The following is a 19,166-nucleotide window of genomic DNA, read 5'->3' as shown; positions in this document are numbered from 1 at the left end:
GACCCTTGAGACCTTACATTCATCTCTCAACAGCCTATGTGTCTCCTCCATCTAGGCTAACTCCTGCCCCCACCAGTTCACAAAAAGGTTTTATTACATCACTCTACCCATTGTATAGATATATATAAAGTAAGCAGCCTCAGTCTCCCTTGCCTTCAAAGGCAGAGTCTTTGAAGCACCTTCTTCCCTTCTATTCTTAAGCGCTGGGTGTGTCTGATTGCCCAGAGAGGGCTCTGCCTTCCCCCAAGGTCACACAGCCAGGAAGGGTGTTGGGTAGAGGAAGGGGACCTAGATGGGCAGGCAGCCCCGCACCGTCTCCTTGTAGTCCTGGGGAGCCTGGGCCTCGGCTGCATGGGAGAACTGAAAGGAAAGGAGAGGGGGGGTGTCGGGCCTGTGTGGCAGGCAGACAGATGGCTGATGGTGCAGCAAGCGGGGAGGCAGGTCCGCAGCCCCGGCACCCCACCTGCAGGCAGAGTCAAGCAGAGGCGGCATGCTTCGCAGAGCCCGCCCGGCAGGTGCCCCGTGGCCCCCCCAGGTCCTCCGGAGCCATCAGAGGCTGGTGTGTCGGTGGCAGCTGCTCTGTGCAGCTGAGCGCCGGGCAGTCCTGAGCAGTGGAGGCAGCTGTGGCCAGCCCCAGCATTCAGATGAGCCGCTCCTCAGGCGGTAGCTTGAGGTTGGGAGGCGGTGGAGCTCGGGCACCCACCTGCTCCTCGCTGCTGGGCCGGTAGGTGCCCTCCGTCTGCCGCTTCTCCCGAAGCTTCTGCACCAGAAGTACCAGGCCCACAGCCAGGAGCAGGGCGGCCAGGAGGGAGAAGACCACGATGATAGCAATGGTGGCCTCCTGCGACTGTTGGCGGGGGATGGGGGGGGACACAGGTGTGACCCACCTGAACTTGGGCATCCCGTCCACCCCCACCTGAGAATTATCTGGAAACGCTAATCCCCTCCCCCCGCACCCACCACTTTTGGTGGCTGGCTTCCTCCACTCAGGGTTCCTGACCCCCATCATATCACATCTGGGGTTCCCAGGCTCCCCCACCTGCCATGTCTGGGGTCCTTCTCCCAAGCGCCTGCCGCATCTAGGCTCCTAGATCCCTCCTCCCCCTGCCTGAGAGGCATAGGGGGCTCCTGAACCCCCTACACTTGCCAAGCATGGTATTCTGTGTGTGTGTGTGTGTGTGTGTGTGTGTGTGTGTGCGCGTGTGTGTCTTAGTTCCCCAACCAGGGATCCAACCTGTGCCCCCTGCATTGGAAGCGCGGAGTCTTAACCACTAGACCGCCAGGGAAGTCCCGCCAGGCATGGTGTTCTTGCCCATCCCCTTCCTGGGGTTCTCGGTTTCCCCATTTGCCATGTTGATATTCTGGTCTCTCCCACTTAGGGTTCTCCAGTGCCTCCCCCACTGTGCAGCCTGCCGCCTCTGGGAATCTAGGCCCTCCCACCTGCCATACGGGGGCCTCCCGAATAAAATCCCTGCCGCTGTTCTCCCACATATACCCCAACTCACCAGGGCCCCATTGGAGCCAGGGCTGGGGCCAGAGGGTGTAATTGTGCTGTTCCCACTTACAGTGGGGTCCGGTGCTGCAGGGCGGTGGTAGAGAAGATAAATGAATCCCCATCTATTCCTTCCCATCTGGAAGCATGTGCGTCTTCCTGGGCCATTTCCCCTCGTTAGAACTCTGCCCTTTTGAGTCTTTCATTCTGTGAGCGGCCTCCACACAGGGGCTGGCCCCGCTGATTTTGCCCCACAGGGCACCCCTTACCCAGGGGAGCCCAGCGCTGAGTAATCAGCCAACAGCGGTCTGTAGTTTGCGCAGGGTTGGGGGCTATTATAATGGATGGTGTGGGGAAGCCCAACCCTCCCCCCAACCCCAGCCTCACCTCTCCGGCCCTCCCTCTGCCCTTCAGGATCTGGGCGGATCCTGCATTTCCCTGGAGTGTCTGACTCACACCTCCCCCCAGCCTCCCGAAACTGGAATACAGGGCTGAAAGGCAGCGTCCCCACCTCTGGTCAACCTGCTCCACCTGGGCTTGGAGCCCCAGGCAGGCCTCCTCCTGGCTTCCATTTCCCCCAAACTGCTCAACCCTACTGAGGCTCCGGACCGCAGGCCTCTTCTCCCTGCAGCTCACAATTCCGCCCAACTCAGGAATTCTCCTAGACCAACTCCAACCGTCCAAGGAAGGACACAGAAATTCTACGCCCCCAGCCCTACCCCAGCCCTAGGCATCTCATGCCCGCTCCTGGGTTCTTGCCCTCTCAGCGTCCCAGGCACCCAGCGCTTCTAAGCCCGGACCCCCAGTGCCCCCGACCTGTACCTACTTTGCCCCCAGACCCGGCCCCAGCGGGTCAGCAGCAGCGGCAGGCCGAGTGCCAAGAGCAGCCCCAGGCCGGGGCTCGCCATGGGCCGGGTGACGGGCTGGTGGCACCGGGGACGGGGCTTGTCGCGCGCGCCGCTCCTACCGCATCTCGGGCGGTGGGTGGGGGGGTACCTTCGACCCCGCACCTGGGGGCTGGAAAGGAGAAAGGCCGGAGCGTGGGGGAGGGGGCCGGACCCGAGCGCAGGCCCCTGGGAGGGGCGACCCGCGCCGGCCACCCAGGAGTCCCGCCCCGCCCCCCGCCGCCAGAGGTCAGAGATTAAAGATTAACTCGGGGCTGCGCGTTCCTGGGCTGGGGAAAGGGGAAGGGAAGGGAAGGGGGGAGGGGTGGCAGGCCCAGCCGCGTGACCTGCCTCCCTACCTGGCCCGGGCGTCTTCGACCCCGCTCAGGGTCCCGATCCCGGTCCCTCGCTCGAACCCTCGATCCGTCGGTCAGTGGCTCGGTCGGCCTCTTCCAGCTCCGCCGGCTCACGTGACCCGGAAAGTTTAGTCACTCACCTTGGAGGCGAGCGCACTTCCGGCTTGTGCACCTGAGCCTAGATGAAAGGGCGGGGCCAAGCGGGGGCGGGTCCGCGCCGCGGACGCACCTGTAACGGGAACCCAATCTCATAATCGGGAGGAGTGAAAAGGAGCGGAAGCGCGCAGGTGTAAAAGGGGCCTCTCACCTGCATGCAGGTACATCTGTAGAATCGTCCAGGTGTGGAGACACACGGGGCATGGAGTCACCGATGTGTGAGGCACTCCTGTCTGGGGCAGACCGGGATGGGGAGCCTCTAATGAAAAAACACTGGTGTGGGACACACCTGCATGGGAACAAACGTGTAAAGAAATTTGCACGGATGTGTAAGAACACCCATGGGAGACATCTGCTTTGAATCACATCTCTTTGGAGTACAGCTGAATGGAAGCCTACCTGTGTGGAAAACAGCTGTATAGAACACACCTGCATGGTTACAAACACCTGGCTGAGGCACTTTGGCGCGGGGTACATCTGTTTGGGGAATGCATCTGCATGGCTCACCTATGAAATGAACAAGACTTGCAGAAGGAATTCCTGTGTGTAAAGGTATTGGAAACACCTGTACGAGACATACCTGCATTTAAGTACACCTGTAGGGGACCCAGTTATATGGAAAGAGCCCCGTACGGGTGAATGATTAAATGGAACACACGTATGGCGGGGGAGGCTCTATAACGCATTCCTGGGTGGAGGAACACCTGTTGAGAGACATACTGCGAGGTGAAGGAAACAGCTGCATTGAATTGAGTTCACACGAGAGGAAGACCTGAGCACGCCTGCATGGGGCACACTCACATTGAAGCACATCTTTGGGGGGGGCTCATGTGTTTTGAGGTCCACCTGTCAAGGATGCATCTGTGAGAAAACATTTGTTTGGGGCATCTCCGTGGGAAAATATCTGTACGGCACCTGCAAGGGCGACCTGTGAATGAAAACGTCTGTGAGGGGACCCTCTACAAGAGGCTCGTTTGAGCACACCTGTCTGGGCAGAAGCTGAGTGGGAACCATGTGTGCCTTCACGATCGTCCTTTGGATAAAGGACGAAGATAATAAGACGACCCCCTCCTGGGGACTCTAGAGAGAAGAGTGATGGTTAAGGGAAAATTAATCCCTTCTAGGGCATAGAGCGATGTTGGGTAAGAATCCCAGGTCTAGTTAAATGTCTGCTTTGCCCCTTCCTGGGCATGTGGACTGCGGTGAGCGGCTTAACCTCCTGTTTCGTCACCTGTGAAGTGGGAAAGCCAGTCCCACTTACCTTATAGGGTTTTAGCGAGGACGACGCGAGGGGTGAGTAAAAGGCCAAGGCTTGTGCAAAGCAATGAATCAACGTTAGCTATTATTATTATTCGCTGTCAAAAGATCTGGGCGCTCCTCCCCCTAATGGCGAATCGAGAAACTGCGCCCTAAACTAGTGGGAGGGACATTTGGCAGGTGCAGCGAGCGCGACAGGCTGGGGCCCCGCTTCCAGCAACGCGGTCCTTATCCGCAGCCGCTCCTGGGACTCTGAGATTCCCCCCCAGGCCGATCCGGAGAAAGCAGTCTGCTCGGCGTCTGGTTCCGGCAGAGGCCCCTTTAAGACTGCTAGGCGAGCCGGGGGCCGCGGGGCCCAAGGCAGTGTGGGGTCAGTGGGGAGGCCCCGCCTAGATAGGTGAGCAAGGCGGGACCGCAGGGCACAGCTCCTGCGGCTCTGGCCAATAGGAAACCGACTTTGCAGCCGCGCCATGTGTTGATCTTCCGTTTCCCAGTCTGAGTGGGACCGAGAAAGGAGGCGCGCGGGCAGGAAGAAAACACGGAGGGAGAGCAAGGCGATTTGATTTTCTGCTTCTGTGGCCGCTTAGGCAATGTGAAATGAGCGGGCGGGCTGTTGCAGGGCTAGATGGCACAGAATGGGTTCTGAGTACGTCTAGGGAAACCGAGAACTTTAGTTCCTGAGGAGGATTAGTAGAGGAGGGAGGTCAAGTGGAAAGGGATTATGTAACCCAATCCCTGACATCTCCCTACCTCGTCCCCTTGGGCAGAGGGTAAACTGAGGCACGCAGAAACGGAACTCTGAAACCAGATCTGAGATCATTGATCTCTCGAACCCCCCTTCCCAGAATGAACGTGGTTGCTCCCTAGATTGTGCTAATAAGAGAGCATCCCTGACACGCCCCCCAGCTCCGCCCCCATCCCCTCCCCCACCCAATGCGGAGGAGACGCAAGTTCTGGCGCGGGCGGCGACGGCTAGCAGTCACCGCCTCCTACAAGTGCCAGAGCCGGGCAGACAGCGCGGAGGCTGCGGTGGCAGTGGCCACGGAGCTGGCCCTCCGGGGCCCCTGGGGGGAGGGGGAGCTGTCAAGCCCCCGCTGAGGCCGCCGCTACCAGGCCTCCCCTCCCCCCGGGGCGGGCGCCATGCGGGGGGGCCCGGGCGATGCGGAGCGGCGTGAGCGCTGGGGTCGCCTCTTCGAGGAGCTGGACAGTAACAAGGATGGTCGCCTGGACGTCCACGAGTTGCGCCAGGGACTGGCCCGGCTGGGCGGGGGCAGCCCGGACCGCGGAGCACAACAGGTACCCTTGCAGGGACCCCCTCCTGGCTCGTGGCGCTGGAGCCCAGCCCGCGCAGGGTAACCCGAGCCGCTGAATGGAGCGCCGGGAGCAGCCCGGGACTGCCTGTGGCTGGACTCCAGGACCCGTTCCTATCTTGGGCGTCCTTGTCCCCTTCCCCCCTGCCCGCCCGTGTCCGGGCCTAATGGGCTCGCTCAAGACAGGACCACCGAGGCCCCAGGCTTGCAGTTTCGGCTGCCAAACCCGTCCCCCTCCTCCCTCGGGGTGAGGGATGTCTGCCTGGGAATGGGGCCGCGTGCGCTTTCCTGCCCACTGCCCGGGACACACCCTTCTCTGAACTCTTTGCCCAACCCGAGACACAAGGCCTGCACCCACCTCCAGGAGACACACCCTCCCCAGCCTCTATGTTTACATTCCCTTCCCTGTCCTTTCCTGGGCTTGGCTCTATGCCCCAGGCTGTCCCAGCCAAGGACCCAATCCTATCCGATGCCACCCTCAGCTGGGGATGCACCTATCAAAGCAGGAACTTGACCCCAAGCCCGTGCATGTGTCCCCCCACACCTGGAGGCCCAGATGCCACTGGACTGTCTCCATAGCACCCTGAGACCTCCAGTCAACCTCCCACTTTACAGATGGGAAAACAGAGGCCCTGCAGATGTTCAGTGTGGATGTCATTGCCCCACATTGCCCAGTGCTGTCTCCAAGGAGAGCTCTTGAAACTGCCAGGTGGACAAGTTCATATAAGAGACACCTGGAAGGACAGGCTTTCAGAGACAAGAGCCCAAGTCCACCTACTCACTTCCCAGCTCTGTAACCTTGAACAAGTGACTTGACCTTGGAGAGCCTCATTTTGCTCACCAGGAAAACTGGACAACCACTGTCCACCTCACAGACCTACCTTGGCCTTGGGTGTCTTATTGAGGAAAGAGATGATCAAGGGAAGGGGCGACTTCCCCGCCCTGGTCCTCTAGGTGCAGGGCTGGGGGAGGGGGACCTGGGTTCCTGGGGCATAAGCTTGTCTTGCCTCCTCCAGACTGGGGGAGCAGCTTCCCAGAACTCCTTCTGTCCCTTCCCCCCTTCCAGGGCATCTCCCCTGAGGGTGATGCTGACTCAGATGGCGGCCTTGACCTGGAGGAGTTTATCCTCTATCTGCAGGAGCGGGAACAGCGCCTGCTACTTCTGTTCCACAGTCTGGACCGGAATCAGGATGGTAAGGCCCAGGGATGGGGCTGTGGGGGCCCTGGAGATGCCAACGGGGTTAGAACTGGCAGTGCTAGGAGGAGGAGGGAGGGCCGCTTCTCCCTGATGACTCACAGGCTATTTTGGGAGCTCTCTTCACCCCCAGCTAGGTGGTTTGGGGCCCAGCCGGCCTATCCCACCTCCTTTTCCTTCTGGAGTGGGACACTATTATTTATTAGTCTTATTTTTCTGTGGGACAGAGATCCCCCCATATTGCTCCTGGATTCCCTATGAGACAGAGACACCCCCATCGCTTTTTCTGGGTGTCCAATATTGCCTCTCAACCCCCTGTGGCATAGGGACCCCCATAATTATCCCTGGATTCAATCCTTCATTCATTCATCAAACAGAAGACCCCCCCAATATGGCCCAGTTCTACCCCTCTGATCCCAGTGGGTCAAGGACCCCCCCCCCCCAACCCGCCACAAACCTCACCTTGGGTTCCTGGATCCTCTGGTCTTCTTCAATATCCCCATTCCAAGCTGTCCTGGTCCTCCATCTTGGAGTCCCTACACACACACTTCCCCACCTCGGGCCCCCTCCCCAGGTCATATCGACGTCTCTGAGATCCAGCAGAGTTTCCGAGCTCTGGGCATTTCCATCTCGCTGGAGCAGGCAGAGAAAATCCTGCACAGGTGAGTAGCGGGGTGTCCAGAATCCCAGGTAACTCAGGTCCCCAAGACCCCTCAGCCACCTTGAGCCTCAGAGCCTCAGATCCAATCCCAAGGCAGTGGAGCTGAGATCTTGGCCCAGTTGCTTCCCCTCTCTGAACCTCAGTTTCCCCCTCTGTAAAATGGGGAGCTCCCAGTGCCAAGGAGCTCAGTCTACCCCCCCAAATCCACAAGAACCTCACTCAACTCACCCCTGGACCCAGGCACTGATTCTGTCCCACCTGTACCCCTCCCCCCGCAGCATGGACCGTGATGACACCATGACCATTGACTGGCAGGAATGGCGTGACCACTTCCTGTTGCACTCGCTGGAGAATGTGGAAGATGTGCTGTATTTCTGGAAGCATTCCACGGTGAGGTGGGGGGCGGCTGTCCCAGCCTGGTGGTCGGGCCCTCTTCCCCAGGGCATGGGGGGAGGGGCTGGCTCAGGACTCTAGAAGGAGGAGCCCACTGGGAGCAGCCGAGGGATGAGGCTCTGCTCTCCTCTTCCTCCATCTGGGGCTCCCGGGACCCATTTGGGGAGGTCTCTGCCAGCTCATGGGGACCCTTCAGACTTACTGTGGGGCCTCTGGGGGTTCAGGGAAGAAAGGGCTCACCAGATGGGGCATCTGGTCTCCCACCCTCAACCACATGGCTCTCTTTCTGCTGGTTTCTATTCCCCTCAATAAAGGATTCTGCTGCTGAAAAGACAAGTTAGGAAGCCACTGTCTTCAGAGGGTCTCACGGGATCTACTGGAACTTGGGAGGGAGGAAGCGCTCTGGATTGCCATTTCCGGGGTGGGAATCCTTGAGTGATGCATCTGGTAGGATCTGATGGCATCTGGAGGGGTCCATCCATGCGACCTGCTGAGATCCTCTTGGGAGATCCAGAGATTCCCACCCTGGGGGACCCATGAGGGGCTTGGTTAAGAAGTCTGCAGGTGAAGGATGCTAGAGGGGGGATGATCTCTGTGGGGGAGACCCCTGGGGATCTGGTGAGACCCCCAGGAGGGATCTGCTGGGCTCCATATATAGGAAGTCCCTGGTAGGATCTTGTGTGGCCCTGGAGGTATCTTCTGGAATTCTTACGTGGGAGACCCTTGGGTGGGATCCTTTGGAGGGATCTGATTGGCTCTGGAGGGATCTTTATGGGTCAGGGGCTTGTTTGTTTTGTCGTTGTTGTTTGGGGTTTTTTTTGTTGTTTTGTTTTTTTGACCGTGCTGCACGGCATGCAGGATCTTAGTTCCCTGATCAGGGATCGAACCTGTGCCCCCTGCAGTGGAAGCGCAGAGCCCTCGCCACTGGACCGCCAGGGAATTCCCATAATATATATATTCTTATATATTCTCTTTTATTTATTTATTTTTGGCCACACCACGCGGCATGTGGGATCTTAGTTCCCCAACCAGGGATTGAACCCGGGCCCCCTGCAGTGGAAGCGTGGAGTCTTAACCACTGGACCACCAGGGAAGTCCCCTGTGGGGTAGAGACTTGAATAGGATGCTTTGATGGGATTTGGTGGAGATCCCCAGGAAGGATGTTATTATCTTTTGTGGAGACTGCAGGGCTGGATCTGGTAGGGGTCCAAGAGAGATCTCGGGCTCTCCAAGTGAGATTGACTGGTGGACTGGGATTCATTGCTGGGTACCCTGGGATTCATGGGGGAGACGCCCCAGTTTAGGGCAGAGTTGCATCCCCCCAGCCCCACTGGGGCATGACACCCCCAGCCTCTGCATCCCCAGGTCCTGGACATTGGCGAGTGCCTGACTGTCCCGGATGAGTTCTCGGAGCAGGAGAAGCTGACTGGCATGTGGTGGAAACAGCTGGTGGCGGGTGCGATGGCGGGTGCCGTGTCCCGGACGGGCACAGCCCCCCTGGACCGCCTCAAGGTCTTCATGCAGGTGAGGGGCCCTGGAGAGACCCACCCCCTTCCCTAGGCCTGGACCCCTGGAGGGGTCCCCAGAGCCACCTGGTCTTCCCACCCAGGTCCACGCCTCCAAGACCAACCGACTGAACATCCTGGGAGGCCTACGGAGCATGATCCAAGAGGGGGGCGTGCGCTCCCTGTGGCGTGGCAACGGGATTAACGTGCTCAAGATTGCACCTGAGTCGGCAATCAAGTTCATGGCCTATGAGCAGGTGGGGGCAGGCAGGGGGAGGCGTGGGCTACAGACAGGAGGCTTTGCAGGATTGGCCTGGGGGTGGGGAATGTCTGCAGGTCCCCAGGAGTGGGCATCTGCTCCCCTTCGGGATGCGCCCAGGAGGAGGACAGCAGAGGGAAGGTCCAGGTGCACTGAAGGCCCAACCCCTGAGGTCCCGCCACCTCTGTGTCTCCCTCTCAGATCAAGCGGGCCATCTGGGGGCAGCAGGAGACACTGCATGTGCAGGAGCGCTTTGTGGCTGGCTCCCTGGCTGGTGCCACAGCCCAAACCATCATTTACCCCATGGAGGTGAGAAGGAGGGGCCCTAGCAGAGGCTCCATTGCAGGGCTGGGGGCGGGCCTGCAATAACCATTTCACTCCAAGGTGGGATAAGCATTGGGATTATAACTTTGCTTCTTCTTGATTCAGACTGTAGCTCATTAGAGCAATGGTCTTTCATGTGTAGCTGGCCTGGGTATCACAGTAGTGTTGGTTTAGCTGTTTAAATAACAGTTGTGGGGTGCAGCCCTTTATGGATACGACTCATCTAAGGATACTGGTTTCCAGGATGCTTGTCCCCAAGGGAATCATTTCTAGGTGAAACCACTTTTGGAGAAATCATTTCAAGTTTCAGATTGTGCCAGGCATCACTTAGGATTCTGAGTGACGGAAAACTCAAATCACATAAATGAAGTCCGGAGGTGAGCAGTTCAGGGATGGTCTGGTGGCTTCAGAGTGTTAGAGACCCAGGTTCCTTCCCTCTATCTTGTTCTACCACCTCAGCATGTGGCACCCACCTCATGGACTAAAATGACTGCTTGTGCTCCAGTCACAGCATCCATGCTCCAGCCATGAAGGAGGAACAGAGGAAGGAACACCTCCCTGCCTTTAAGGATGCTTTCTGACAGCCTTGCATACCTCTTCACCATCTGTTTCGTCAGCTAGGACTCAGTCACATGGCTACACGCCTAGGGAAACTGAGAAATGTAGTCTTTATTTCTAGAGGCTGTATTCTTGCTGAAAAGAGCAGTTTCTATAGATAAGGGAGAAAGTAACAAGATATTGGGAGACAACAGTGGGTGCCACGTGCAAGTCTGATAGGCGTAACCAGTTTGTAGGTATAGAGTTTGGGGGTAGAAGAAGATTCTAGAGCAAGTGGTTCTTCTATTTATTTATATTTTTATTTATTTATTATTTATTTGGCCACACCAAGCAGCATGCAGGATCTTAATTCCCTGACCAGTGATTGAACCCATGCCCCCTGCAAGGGAAGTGCAGGGTCCCAGCTACTGGACCACCAGGGAAGTCCCACAAGTGGTTCTTTTAATTCAGTTATTCTCAGGGTATCTCCATCTAGGAGGTACAATTTCGAAGTGTCTTCATTCCTGGATGTAGTGATTCCGAAGGCAGCTTTTCCAGGGATAACCGGCTTCTCCCCAGGTACTGAAGACACGGCTGACCCTTCGCCGGACGGGCCAGTATAAGGGGCTGCTGGACTGTGCGTGGCGGATCCTGGAGCGAGAAGGGCCCCGAGCCTTCTACCGCGGCTACCTGCCCAACGTGCTGGGCATCATCCCCTACGCAGGCATCGACCTGGCCGTCTACGAGGTCTGTGGTCCTCCCTTCTCTGGGATCTGCCCTTCCTGTGGGGCTGGCTCAGTTGACCTCCATAGCTAGGGGTGGAGAAGCAAAGCACTGTGGGCCTTGGGATTCTGGGGAACTCCTTCAGGCATTGGACCTCCCCACCTGCCCCGCCACTCTTGCGCTTCCCACCGCAAGAACCTTCCATCTGTACTTTGGCCTTCCCGGGTCTCAGGACATGTGAAAGTCGGGGACCACTCTAGCTCCCACAGAAACGTGGGAGCAGGCGAAGATGAGCTTCAAAGATGCCCATCCCCCCCAAAACGTGGGTCAGACGCGCCTCCATCTCCAGGCCAATATCGTCTTCAAGGCCATTTCAGTCATTGCCGCCGCCATAAAATCCATACCCCATGACCAGCATCTCGGGGCCTTTATCAGGAGAAGCAGGAACTGGGAGTTTTTGCTGTTTCTCTTCCAGGGACCTCATCCATTGCCTTTCCCTTCTCCTGGTGGGATCACCAGGTTCTCCCAATTAGCACAGCCTCTGAAGTTCCCAGGCATCCCCCCACCCCGAGTCGTTGTATCCAGCCCAGCTTCATGGGTAGGCAACCTGTAGAGTCACCAACTCAGAAGGGCTCCACACTTGGTTGAATGCTTTGCTGTCACCCTCTTGAAATTCTTAATAATCTTTGAACAAGGGACCTCACATATTTTTATTTCTCACTGGACCCCGCAAATGACGTAGCTGGTCCTGATCTAAGATCCCCGGTACCTGCCATCCGTACCTGCCCTACCAGCACCCAGTGTCTACGGAGCCAAGTGAGACAAGGCTTCATTCATTCGTTCGTTCATTTATTCATGCATTCACTCATTCACCCGTTCACTTAGCAACTGTGTCCTCAGCATCCATGTGTTCTGGGTACTGTGCTGGCTGCTGCATTCAGGGAGTGCAACATAATTCTTGTCCTCCCGGGACACCCCTCCAATGAACAAAGAAGTCAAGTCAACCAGCAAGTAAGTAATTGCAGATCCTGAAGTGTTCTCAGAAGATAATAAACAAGACGTGCAATCGAAAGTAGCCATGGGCAGGAGGGGGGCGTGTCTAGGAATGTCTCTGAGAGGCGGTGTTGGAGTGATGAGTTGAATATATATCAGGAGGGAGTGTGAACAAGGGCACAGCCAATGCCAAGGTCCAGAAGCAGGAATGAATATGGCCTATTGGAGGAGTGGAAGTCTTTTTTTTTTTTTCCATTATGGTTAATTACAAGACATTGAGTATAGTTCCTGTGCTATACAGTAGGACCTTGTTGTTTATCTATCTTATATATAGTGGTATATATCAGCTGATCCCAAACTCCCAATTTATCCCTCCCCACCCCGACCTTTCCCCTTTGGTAACCGTAAGTCTGTTCTCTATGTCTGTGAGTCTGTTTCTGTTTTGTAGATAAGTTCATTTGTACCATCTTTTAGAGTCCACATATAAGTGCTATCTTACGGTATTTGTCTTTCTCTGAATTACTTCACTTAGTATGATAATTCTAGTTGCATCCATGTTGCTGCAAGTGGCAATGTTTCATGCTTTTTTATGGCTGAGTAATATTCCACTGTATACATGTACCACATCTTCTTTATCCATTCATCTGGCAATGAACATTTAGGTTGTTTCCATGTCTTGCCTATTGTAAATAGTGCTGCTATGAACATAAGGGTGCATGTATCTTTTCGAATCATAGTTTTATCCAGATATATGCCCAGGAATGGGATTGCTGGATCATATGGCAACTCTATTTTTAGTTTTTTAAGGAACCTCCATACTGTTTTCCATAGTGGCTGCACCAATTTACATTCCCACCAACAGTGTAGGGGGGTTCCCTTTACTCCACACCCTCTCCAGCATTTATTATTTGTAGACTTTTTAATGATGGCCATCCTGACCAGTGTGAGGTGATACCTCATTACAGTTTTGATTTACATTTCTCTAATAATTAGCGACACTGAGCATCTTTTTACATGCCTGTGGACCATCTTAAATGTCTTCTTTGGAGAAATGTCTGTTTAGGTCTTCTGCCCATTTTTTGATGAGATTGCTTTGTTGTTGAGGAGTGGAAGTCTTGAGTGGCTGGAGGGAGCTGAAGAGTCAGCAAGGACTCAATTGATCATGAGTTTGGGTTTCTCCTAAATGTGATAGGGAGCCATTCAGAGTCATGAGCAGAAATAAGACCTTATTCTGCAGCCTTAGTTCATTCATTCTTCACCCCAAAAGGGATTTCAGAGGTCTAAGAAGTTTGAAAAGCCCTGTGCCCTCTTGGCATTTCAAGATCTAAATTAGCCCCTTAAAGGCTCTGAGAAGTCCTGCAGAAAAGTGATTTACCCTTTTTTTTTTAAGCCCAGTGTTAGCCATACTTTTCCAGTCATCAGAACCTCTTTTTAACAGAACTGCTCTTAAAAACACCTATTTGGCAAATGCAGCTCCAGCCCCAAAAGGCGGCTATTAAAATTGCAAAGGCAGTAATGGTAAACGATTCTCATTTGCCCCTTCCATGCCCAGGCCAGACATCACCAATCCATCACAGCACTGAGTCCCTCTCAACACAGTTCCAGGCAGCCATTACCAATGCACTGGAATTGACTTAGGAAATGAAACCTATGAGCAATTCCAGTCCCAAGGCCAAAAAGAAGATCCTGGATTTACAGAGGCCTCACAGAAGGCTTCAGAAGGGATTGGCCAAGGGCACAGCTCTGGACTTGGGGGTGGCTCTGAATGTTGATTGTCACCTTTATCTTGTGGCTTTGGGCAAGTAACTTCTGTTGAGCCTCAGTTTCTCATCAATAAAATGGGAATTGTAGTGGTACTTGTCTTAGTTGGAGGTCTTCCAGAAGCAGGGATGGGGGGGCAAGTGGTTTTGGGGGGAAGTAGTAAGACAGGGAAGGGAAGGCAACCAAAAAGTATCATGCTTTAGTATTAGTTTCCTAGGGCTGCCCTCACAAAGTGCCACAAGCTGGGTGACTTAAAACAACAGAAATTTATTGTCACAGTTCTGGAGGTTAGAAGTCCAAAATCAAGGTGTCAACAGGGCCATGCTTCCTCTGAAATCTGTAGGGGGTATCCTTCCTTGCCTCTTCCCAGCTTCTGGCCTTTGCCAGCAGTCCTTGGCATTCCTTGGCTTGTGGACGCATCACTCCAGTCTCTGCCTCTGTTGCCATGACTGTCTTCTCCCCTATGGGTCCTTTTTCTTCTTCTCCTCTTCTTCTACGGACCCCAATCATATTGGGTTAAGGGCCCACCCTATTCCAGTATGACCTCATCTTAATTCATTATGTCTGCAAAGACCCTATTTCCAAATAAGGTCATATTCTAAGGTTAAGACCCCAACACATCTTTTTTTTTTTTTTGGTGGGGGATTCATTTAAACCCATAACAGTGCATTATCAAGCAAGATACCACAGCAGACAGGTGGAGCTCAGTCCTGGTGGGGACCTCCGGGAGAAAGTGTAGAACATTCCCCCATCAGAGAGGCAAGGGAGCTGGGGTATTGATACACCAAGTCAGTCATCATTTGAAGGTTGCTTCTGGGGGTGCTAATTTCCCAGCACTGCCCACCTGTTCCTATGTGCTCAGAGCAGCCTTGCCTGGGACCAGATAAAATCCTCAGGCTGAGCCATGGATGCTTGGCCATTGGAGTCGGCAGGTTTGAGCTGAAGTGGTAAGGGATAAGGGGCAGGGTGGCCACCTTGGAGACTGTATGAGTTTCCAATGGCTGCTGTAACAAATGAGCACAAACTGTGGTTTAAAACATCACAAACTTATTATCTCACAGTTATGAAGGTCAGAAATCCAAAATGTATCTTACTGGGCTAAAATCACGGTGTCAGCAGGCTGCTTTCCTTTTGGAGGCTCTATGGGAGAATCCGTTTCCTTACATTTTCCAGTTTCTAGCAGTGCCCATGTTCCTTGGCTAATGGCCCCTTCTCCATCTTCAAGGCCAACAGCACAGCATCTCCATCCCACCCCCCCAAGATCTCTCTCTGTCTCTCTCTGATCTCTGTTTCTGTCATCACATCTCCTTCTCTGACTCTTACAAGGAGACTTGTGATGACACTGGACCCCCCTGGATATCCTGGGATAATCTCCCGTCTCCAGATCCTTAATCCCATCTGCAAAGTCCCTTTTGCCACGGAAGGTACCATATTCATAGATTCCAGGGATTAAGGCAGGAACAGTAGGGGGGGCTGTTATTCCACATACCAGAGAGGGTTTAGGTGAGGTTTGAGTGAGAGCATGCAGGTAAAATGATTGGCTAACACCAGCCATCACGGGATACAGAAGCCAGCCAGCAGGACCGCTGAAGCCAGGGTCCTGGTGTCACCCACCTCCAACCCACCCTCCTCCCTTTTCCACCCCTGCCAGACCCTGAAGAACCGGTGGCTCCAGCAGTATAGCCACGACTCGGCCGACCCGGGCATCCTCGTGCTCCTGGCCTGCGGCACCATTTCCAGCACGTGTGGCCAGATAGCCAGTTACCCCCTGGCCCTGGTCCGGACCCGCATGCAGGCCCAAGGTGAGGCCTGGGTGGGAGGAGGAGGTAGGGAAGGTCTCACGACTTGGGTCCACCTTCCCATCCCCAGCTCCTTCCCGTGAGAAGGCAGGGTCCTGGGCTGGGATCCTCCTGGATTTTGATGGCCTTGACTAAAGTCCCTACTTTTCTCTGGGCCTCAGTTTACCCTTTTGTGACATTGGGATGGGAGCCCTTTACCCTAAGTAGGAGAACAGATACAGCCAGTGCCGGAAGAGCATCCTAGCCATCTCAGCTGGGAGGCAGCTTTCCCAGCTGGTAACTTGGGTTCTAATTTGCAAGGCTGGGATATAGTGAGGTCAAAAGGAGGAGCAGGGCCAGGCTACGATTGTTTTACTGTATTTCTCTGTATTGCTCTTTTGAGGTTCTTTTTTCTTTTCTTTTCCCGCTACTATCCCTGAATCTTTTTTGAGAATTTCCTCGGGGATTTTAGCATTTGTGTTTTGTGGTTTTTGCCGGGGGTCATCCGTGCATAAGACAGATGTGGTCCTCCACCCTCAAAGAGCTCCCAAGCTGGAGAGGAAGGAAGATGGTGAATAAATCATTCCACAATGAAGTATGGATTTAGGGTTGAATAAAGGGGAGAAGGAAAAGCTGGACTTAGACTGGGGTGCCAAGGAGGGCTCCCCTGAAGAGCTGGTTTGGAATGGAGGTTGGAAGGTTGAGTAAGAGTTAGCTGGGAAAAGGGAGAAGGAATTGAGTTCCAGGAAGAGGAAATTTCTGTGCCCTCTTCCACCTCCCCCTCCACACATAGCTGCTCTGTTTCTAGTCATCCCCAAACTTGGGGCCTCCAGATTGGGGTGAAGAGATGAGCAGCCAATTCCAAGGCCAGTAGAAGTCCCGACTCTGAGTGGTAGGTCCCACTGTTAGTCTAACCTTCCTCCCTCCTGCTGCAGTTGCCACCTGGCCCAGCCCTGGGGGGGAGGGGGGGGAGGGGGAAGCGAGAGGGGGACCTTTGGCCTTACCTGGCCTCCCCACCCCCTACCAGCCTCCATCGAGGGAGCCCCCCAGCTGTCCATGCTGGGTCTGCTCCGTCACATCCTGTCCCAGGAGGGCGTGCGGGGCCTCTACCGGGGCATTGCCCCCAACTTCATGAAGGTTATCCCAGCCGTGAGCATCTCCTACGTGGTCTACGAGAACATGAAGCAGGCCCTGGGGGTCACGTCCAGGTGAGGGACCCAGAGCCCACCCCTCCCCCAGATCCCTCACCTCCATCGTGACATCCCCCACACCTCGGCCACTGGAGACCGAGGGCCCAGCCAATGGATCCCAGGTCCCCCTCCCCACGCATTCAGACCACAGGATCCCCACACTTCATCCACTGGGTCCTGCATCCCCACATCCCAGCCACTGGATCCCACGTTTCCCTCTCCCCCAACACGTACTGAGTCCTGGACCTCCACGTCGTAACCACTGGATCCCCCGCAACCCAGCTAATGGATCCTGATACCCCGACCACAGCAGCACATACCATGTATCTAAACTCCCAGACCCCAGCTGCCTCAGGCACCAGATCCAGTGTCCTCAGGCAGTACTGGATCCTAGATCCACTGGCAGATCCTAGATCCCCATGCTTCAAGTCCTGGATCTCCAAGCTTGGCCACTGGATTCTGGATATCAAGAAACCTCAGCGCACCGGATCCTGACAGTGCAATGCCTAGGTCCCGGGGCCCCAACCGCTGGATCTCAGACCCCCTCCATCCAGCCACTGGATTCCTGAATCCCTTTACCTCGACCCTGGGTCCTGGATCCCTCTGCTTCGACTCCCGGATCCCCACATTTCAACCATTATACCCTCAACCACCGGATCCCAGCTTTCCAAGCCCCGACCCACCAGATCCTCACTTCTCAGACCACAGTCGCGAGAGCCCAATGGCAGAGGAGCGGGTGCTGGCGACTACAGCTGTTGGACCCCAAATCCCTTCACTGCAGGCACTGGGTACTAAAACCTCATCCATAAGAGGCAGACCCTACCACCTCCAGGCACTGGATGCCAACCCCTTAACTCCTGGTTTCTGACCCAAGTCCTCCCAAGCACTAGATCTGGAACACTCAGACCCCCCCCCCCAGTCTAACTCCCAATAGGCCAATCAGTGTCCTGGATCCCACGCGCCCCCGTCCCAGACACACACCAGAGCCCGGAGACCTCTCCCCCCATGGCACAAACCCCATAGTCTACGGAGCCTCCAGGAAACCCAGGTCCTGGCCTCCCGGCTTGAAAACCCATGGGACTTGTCCACTGTCCTGACACGTCTCATGCCAGCCGCAAGGGGAGGAGATGCCTCTCCCAGGCCCTGCACAGACACTGGACCCCCTACCTCCCCAGCAAAGCCTGGACTGCAGGGAAACTTCTCTCTCAAATACTCCCCCAGCAGGGCCATGTCTCACACCCCCTTCCCACTGTCTAGGCTGATAACAACCCCCAGAGCCTGGGTCCCTTTGGAGGACCCAGTCGCTCTTTCTTAGGGGCTGGTAAGGAGGCAATCCAAGGCTGGGGACACATTAAGGGGGCCGCACACATCTCCCAGCACTGCCAGCCCCTCCCCAGACTTCAGAGTTGGAAGCCAGAAGCAGCTTCCCTAAACCCAAGCATCCAAGGTTGCAAAACAAACCCCAAACTCCCCAGCCCCCCAAATTCATTCCAGGTCTATTTTTCTACCGGAGAGGAGCAGACATTCCATCCGCCCTAATTCCCAGTACCCCCACCCTGTATATTCTGCACTTTATATTTGGATTCTGAGCTTAGGCTTATTGGGGGACCCCTCTCTCCATTCCTTCCAAGTCCTTGGGGAACCCCATTAAAGGACTGTAAAAGAAGAACTTGGATTTTGGGGTGACAGGATGACCCCCCACAATGCTTCCACCTCCCCCACCTACACCACTCCCCACCTCCCTGCCTGTGTGTGTTATTTCAAAGGAAAAGAACAAAGGAATACATTTTCTAAGCTCTTTCATTGTGTTTTTTACTGAAAGGGGGTGGGTGGATGTGGGACCACCTCATACCGCCCACAGGGAAGGGACATGGGCCGACTTCCATCATACATTGTTGCGGGAGACCAGGAAATGACTCCGTGAGCCTCAGTTTCCACATCTGTAAAGCGGGTGTGGGGGAAGGTCCACATTCAAGAGCACTCCTAATTTTTCCTGTATTTTTTGTAATTACACAAGTGTGTCCTTTTCCTTGGGCTGCTTAAAAAGTTACCACAAACAAGGGGCTTAAAACAACAAAATTTTTAAAAATATTTTTCTATTGTGGTAAAATACACGTTACGTAAGATTTACCATTTTAACCAATTTTAAGTGTACAGTTTTGTGGCATTAAGTCTATTCACATTGTCGTACAACCATCCCCACCATCCACCTCCAGGACTTTCTCATCTCCCCAAACTGAAACTCTGCCCCATTAAACACTGACTCCCCATCCCCTCCCCCAGCCCCTAGCCCCCACCATCTACCTGCTGTCGCTATGGATGTGACTCCTCAAGGGACCTCTTAGAACTGGAATCATGCAGTATTTACCCTTTTGTGTCTGGTTTATTTCAC

The 19,166-nt window shown here is 54.9% G+C and overlaps 2 protein-coding genes across 8 annotated transcripts; one reads left to right on the top strand and one right to left on the bottom strand.

The window, feature by feature from the left end:
- Positions 1 to 129: 129 nt before the first annotated feature.
- On the bottom strand, positions 130 to 3,005 carry CRB3 (crumbs cell polarity complex component 3). Of its 3 annotated transcripts, XM_029217000.1 has the most exons (5): positions 2,736 to 3,005; positions 2,319 to 2,509; positions 1,506 to 1,579; positions 704 to 847; positions 130 to 360 (listed from the first exon to the last, which is right to left on the bottom strand). In XM_029217000.1, exons 2-5 carry the CDS (start codon positions 2,398 to 2,400, stop codon positions 289 to 291), a joined length of 372 nt encoding a protein of 123 aa, XP_029072833.1. In that variant the 5' UTR covers positions 2,401 to 2,509; positions 2,736 to 3,005; the 3' UTR covers positions 130 to 288. The 3 variants fall into 3 exon arrangements, 2 of the variants coding, with proteins under 2 accessions (XP_029072833.1, XP_029072832.1); XM_029216999.1 differs by lacking the exons at positions 1,506 to 1,579; positions 2,319 to 2,509; positions 2,736 to 3,005 and having other exon boundaries at positions 704 to 1,244; XR_003792689.1 differs by lacking the exons at positions 1,506 to 1,579; positions 2,319 to 2,509; positions 2,736 to 3,005 and having other exon boundaries at positions 175 to 360; positions 464 to 1,244.
- Positions 3,006 to 5,167: 2,162 nt separating this feature from the next.
- SLC25A23 (solute carrier family 25 member 23) lies at positions 5,168 to 18,561 on the top strand. Of its 5 annotated transcripts, none has more exons than XM_029218825.1 (12): positions 5,168 to 5,441; positions 6,522 to 6,648; positions 7,225 to 7,312; positions 7,590 to 7,701; positions 9,070 to 9,228; positions 9,314 to 9,466; positions 9,670 to 9,777; positions 10,909 to 11,083; positions 11,322 to 11,401; positions 15,458 to 15,608; positions 16,612 to 16,792; positions 17,114 to 18,561. In XM_029218825.1, exons 1-12 carry the CDS (start codon positions 5,286 to 5,288, stop codon positions 17,166 to 17,168), a joined length of 1,545 nt encoding a protein of 514 aa, XP_029074658.1. In that variant the 5' UTR covers positions 5,168 to 5,285; the 3' UTR covers positions 17,169 to 18,561. The 5 variants fall into 5 exon arrangements, with proteins under 5 accessions (XP_029074658.1, XP_029074654.1, XP_029074655.1 ...); XM_029218824.1 differs by lacking the exons at positions 11,322 to 11,401; positions 17,114 to 18,561 and adding exons at positions 11,938 to 12,063; positions 16,393 to 16,476 and having other exon boundaries at positions 5,286 to 5,441; positions 10,909 to 11,076; positions 16,612 to 16,664; XM_029218821.1 differs by lacking the exon at positions 11,322 to 11,401 and adding an exon at positions 11,938 to 12,063 and having other exon boundaries at positions 10,909 to 11,076; positions 16,612 to 18,561.
- Positions 18,562 to 19,166: the final 605 nt, after the last annotated feature.

Source organism: Monodon monoceros, unplaced genomic scaffold, assembly GCF_005190385.1.
Source record: "Monodon monoceros isolate NGI ecotype Baffin Bay Population unplaced genomic scaffold, NGI_Narwhal_1 Super_Scaffold_12, whole genome shotgun sequence".
NCBI lineage: Eukaryota > Metazoa > Chordata > Mammalia > Artiodactyla > Monodontidae > Monodon > Monodon monoceros.
This window is presented reverse-complemented; position numbering and strand designations above follow the sequence as displayed.

Coding starts and splice junctions, on each gene's coding strand:
- SLC25A23 (XM_029218825.1), top strand. CDS start 5,286: ATGCGGGGGGGCCCGGGCGATGCGGAGCGGCGTGAGCGCTGGGGTCGC. Junction 11,084..11,321: donor GGCCGTCTACGAGGTCTGTG/GTCCTCCCTTCT, acceptor TAGCTCCCACAG/AAACGTGGGAGCAGGCGAAG. Junction 16,793..17,113: donor GCCCTGGGGGTCACGTCCAG/GTGAGGGACCCA, acceptor CTAAACTCCCAG/ACCCCAGCTGCCTCAGGCAC.
- CRB3 (XM_029216999.1), bottom strand. CDS start 1,009: ATGATGGGGGTCAGGAACCCTGAGTGGAGGAAGCCAGCCACCAAAAGT. Junction 361..703: donor GGCCCAGCAGCGAGGAGCAG/GTGGGTGCCCGA, acceptor CTTTCCTTTCAG/TTCTCCCATGCAGCCGAGGC.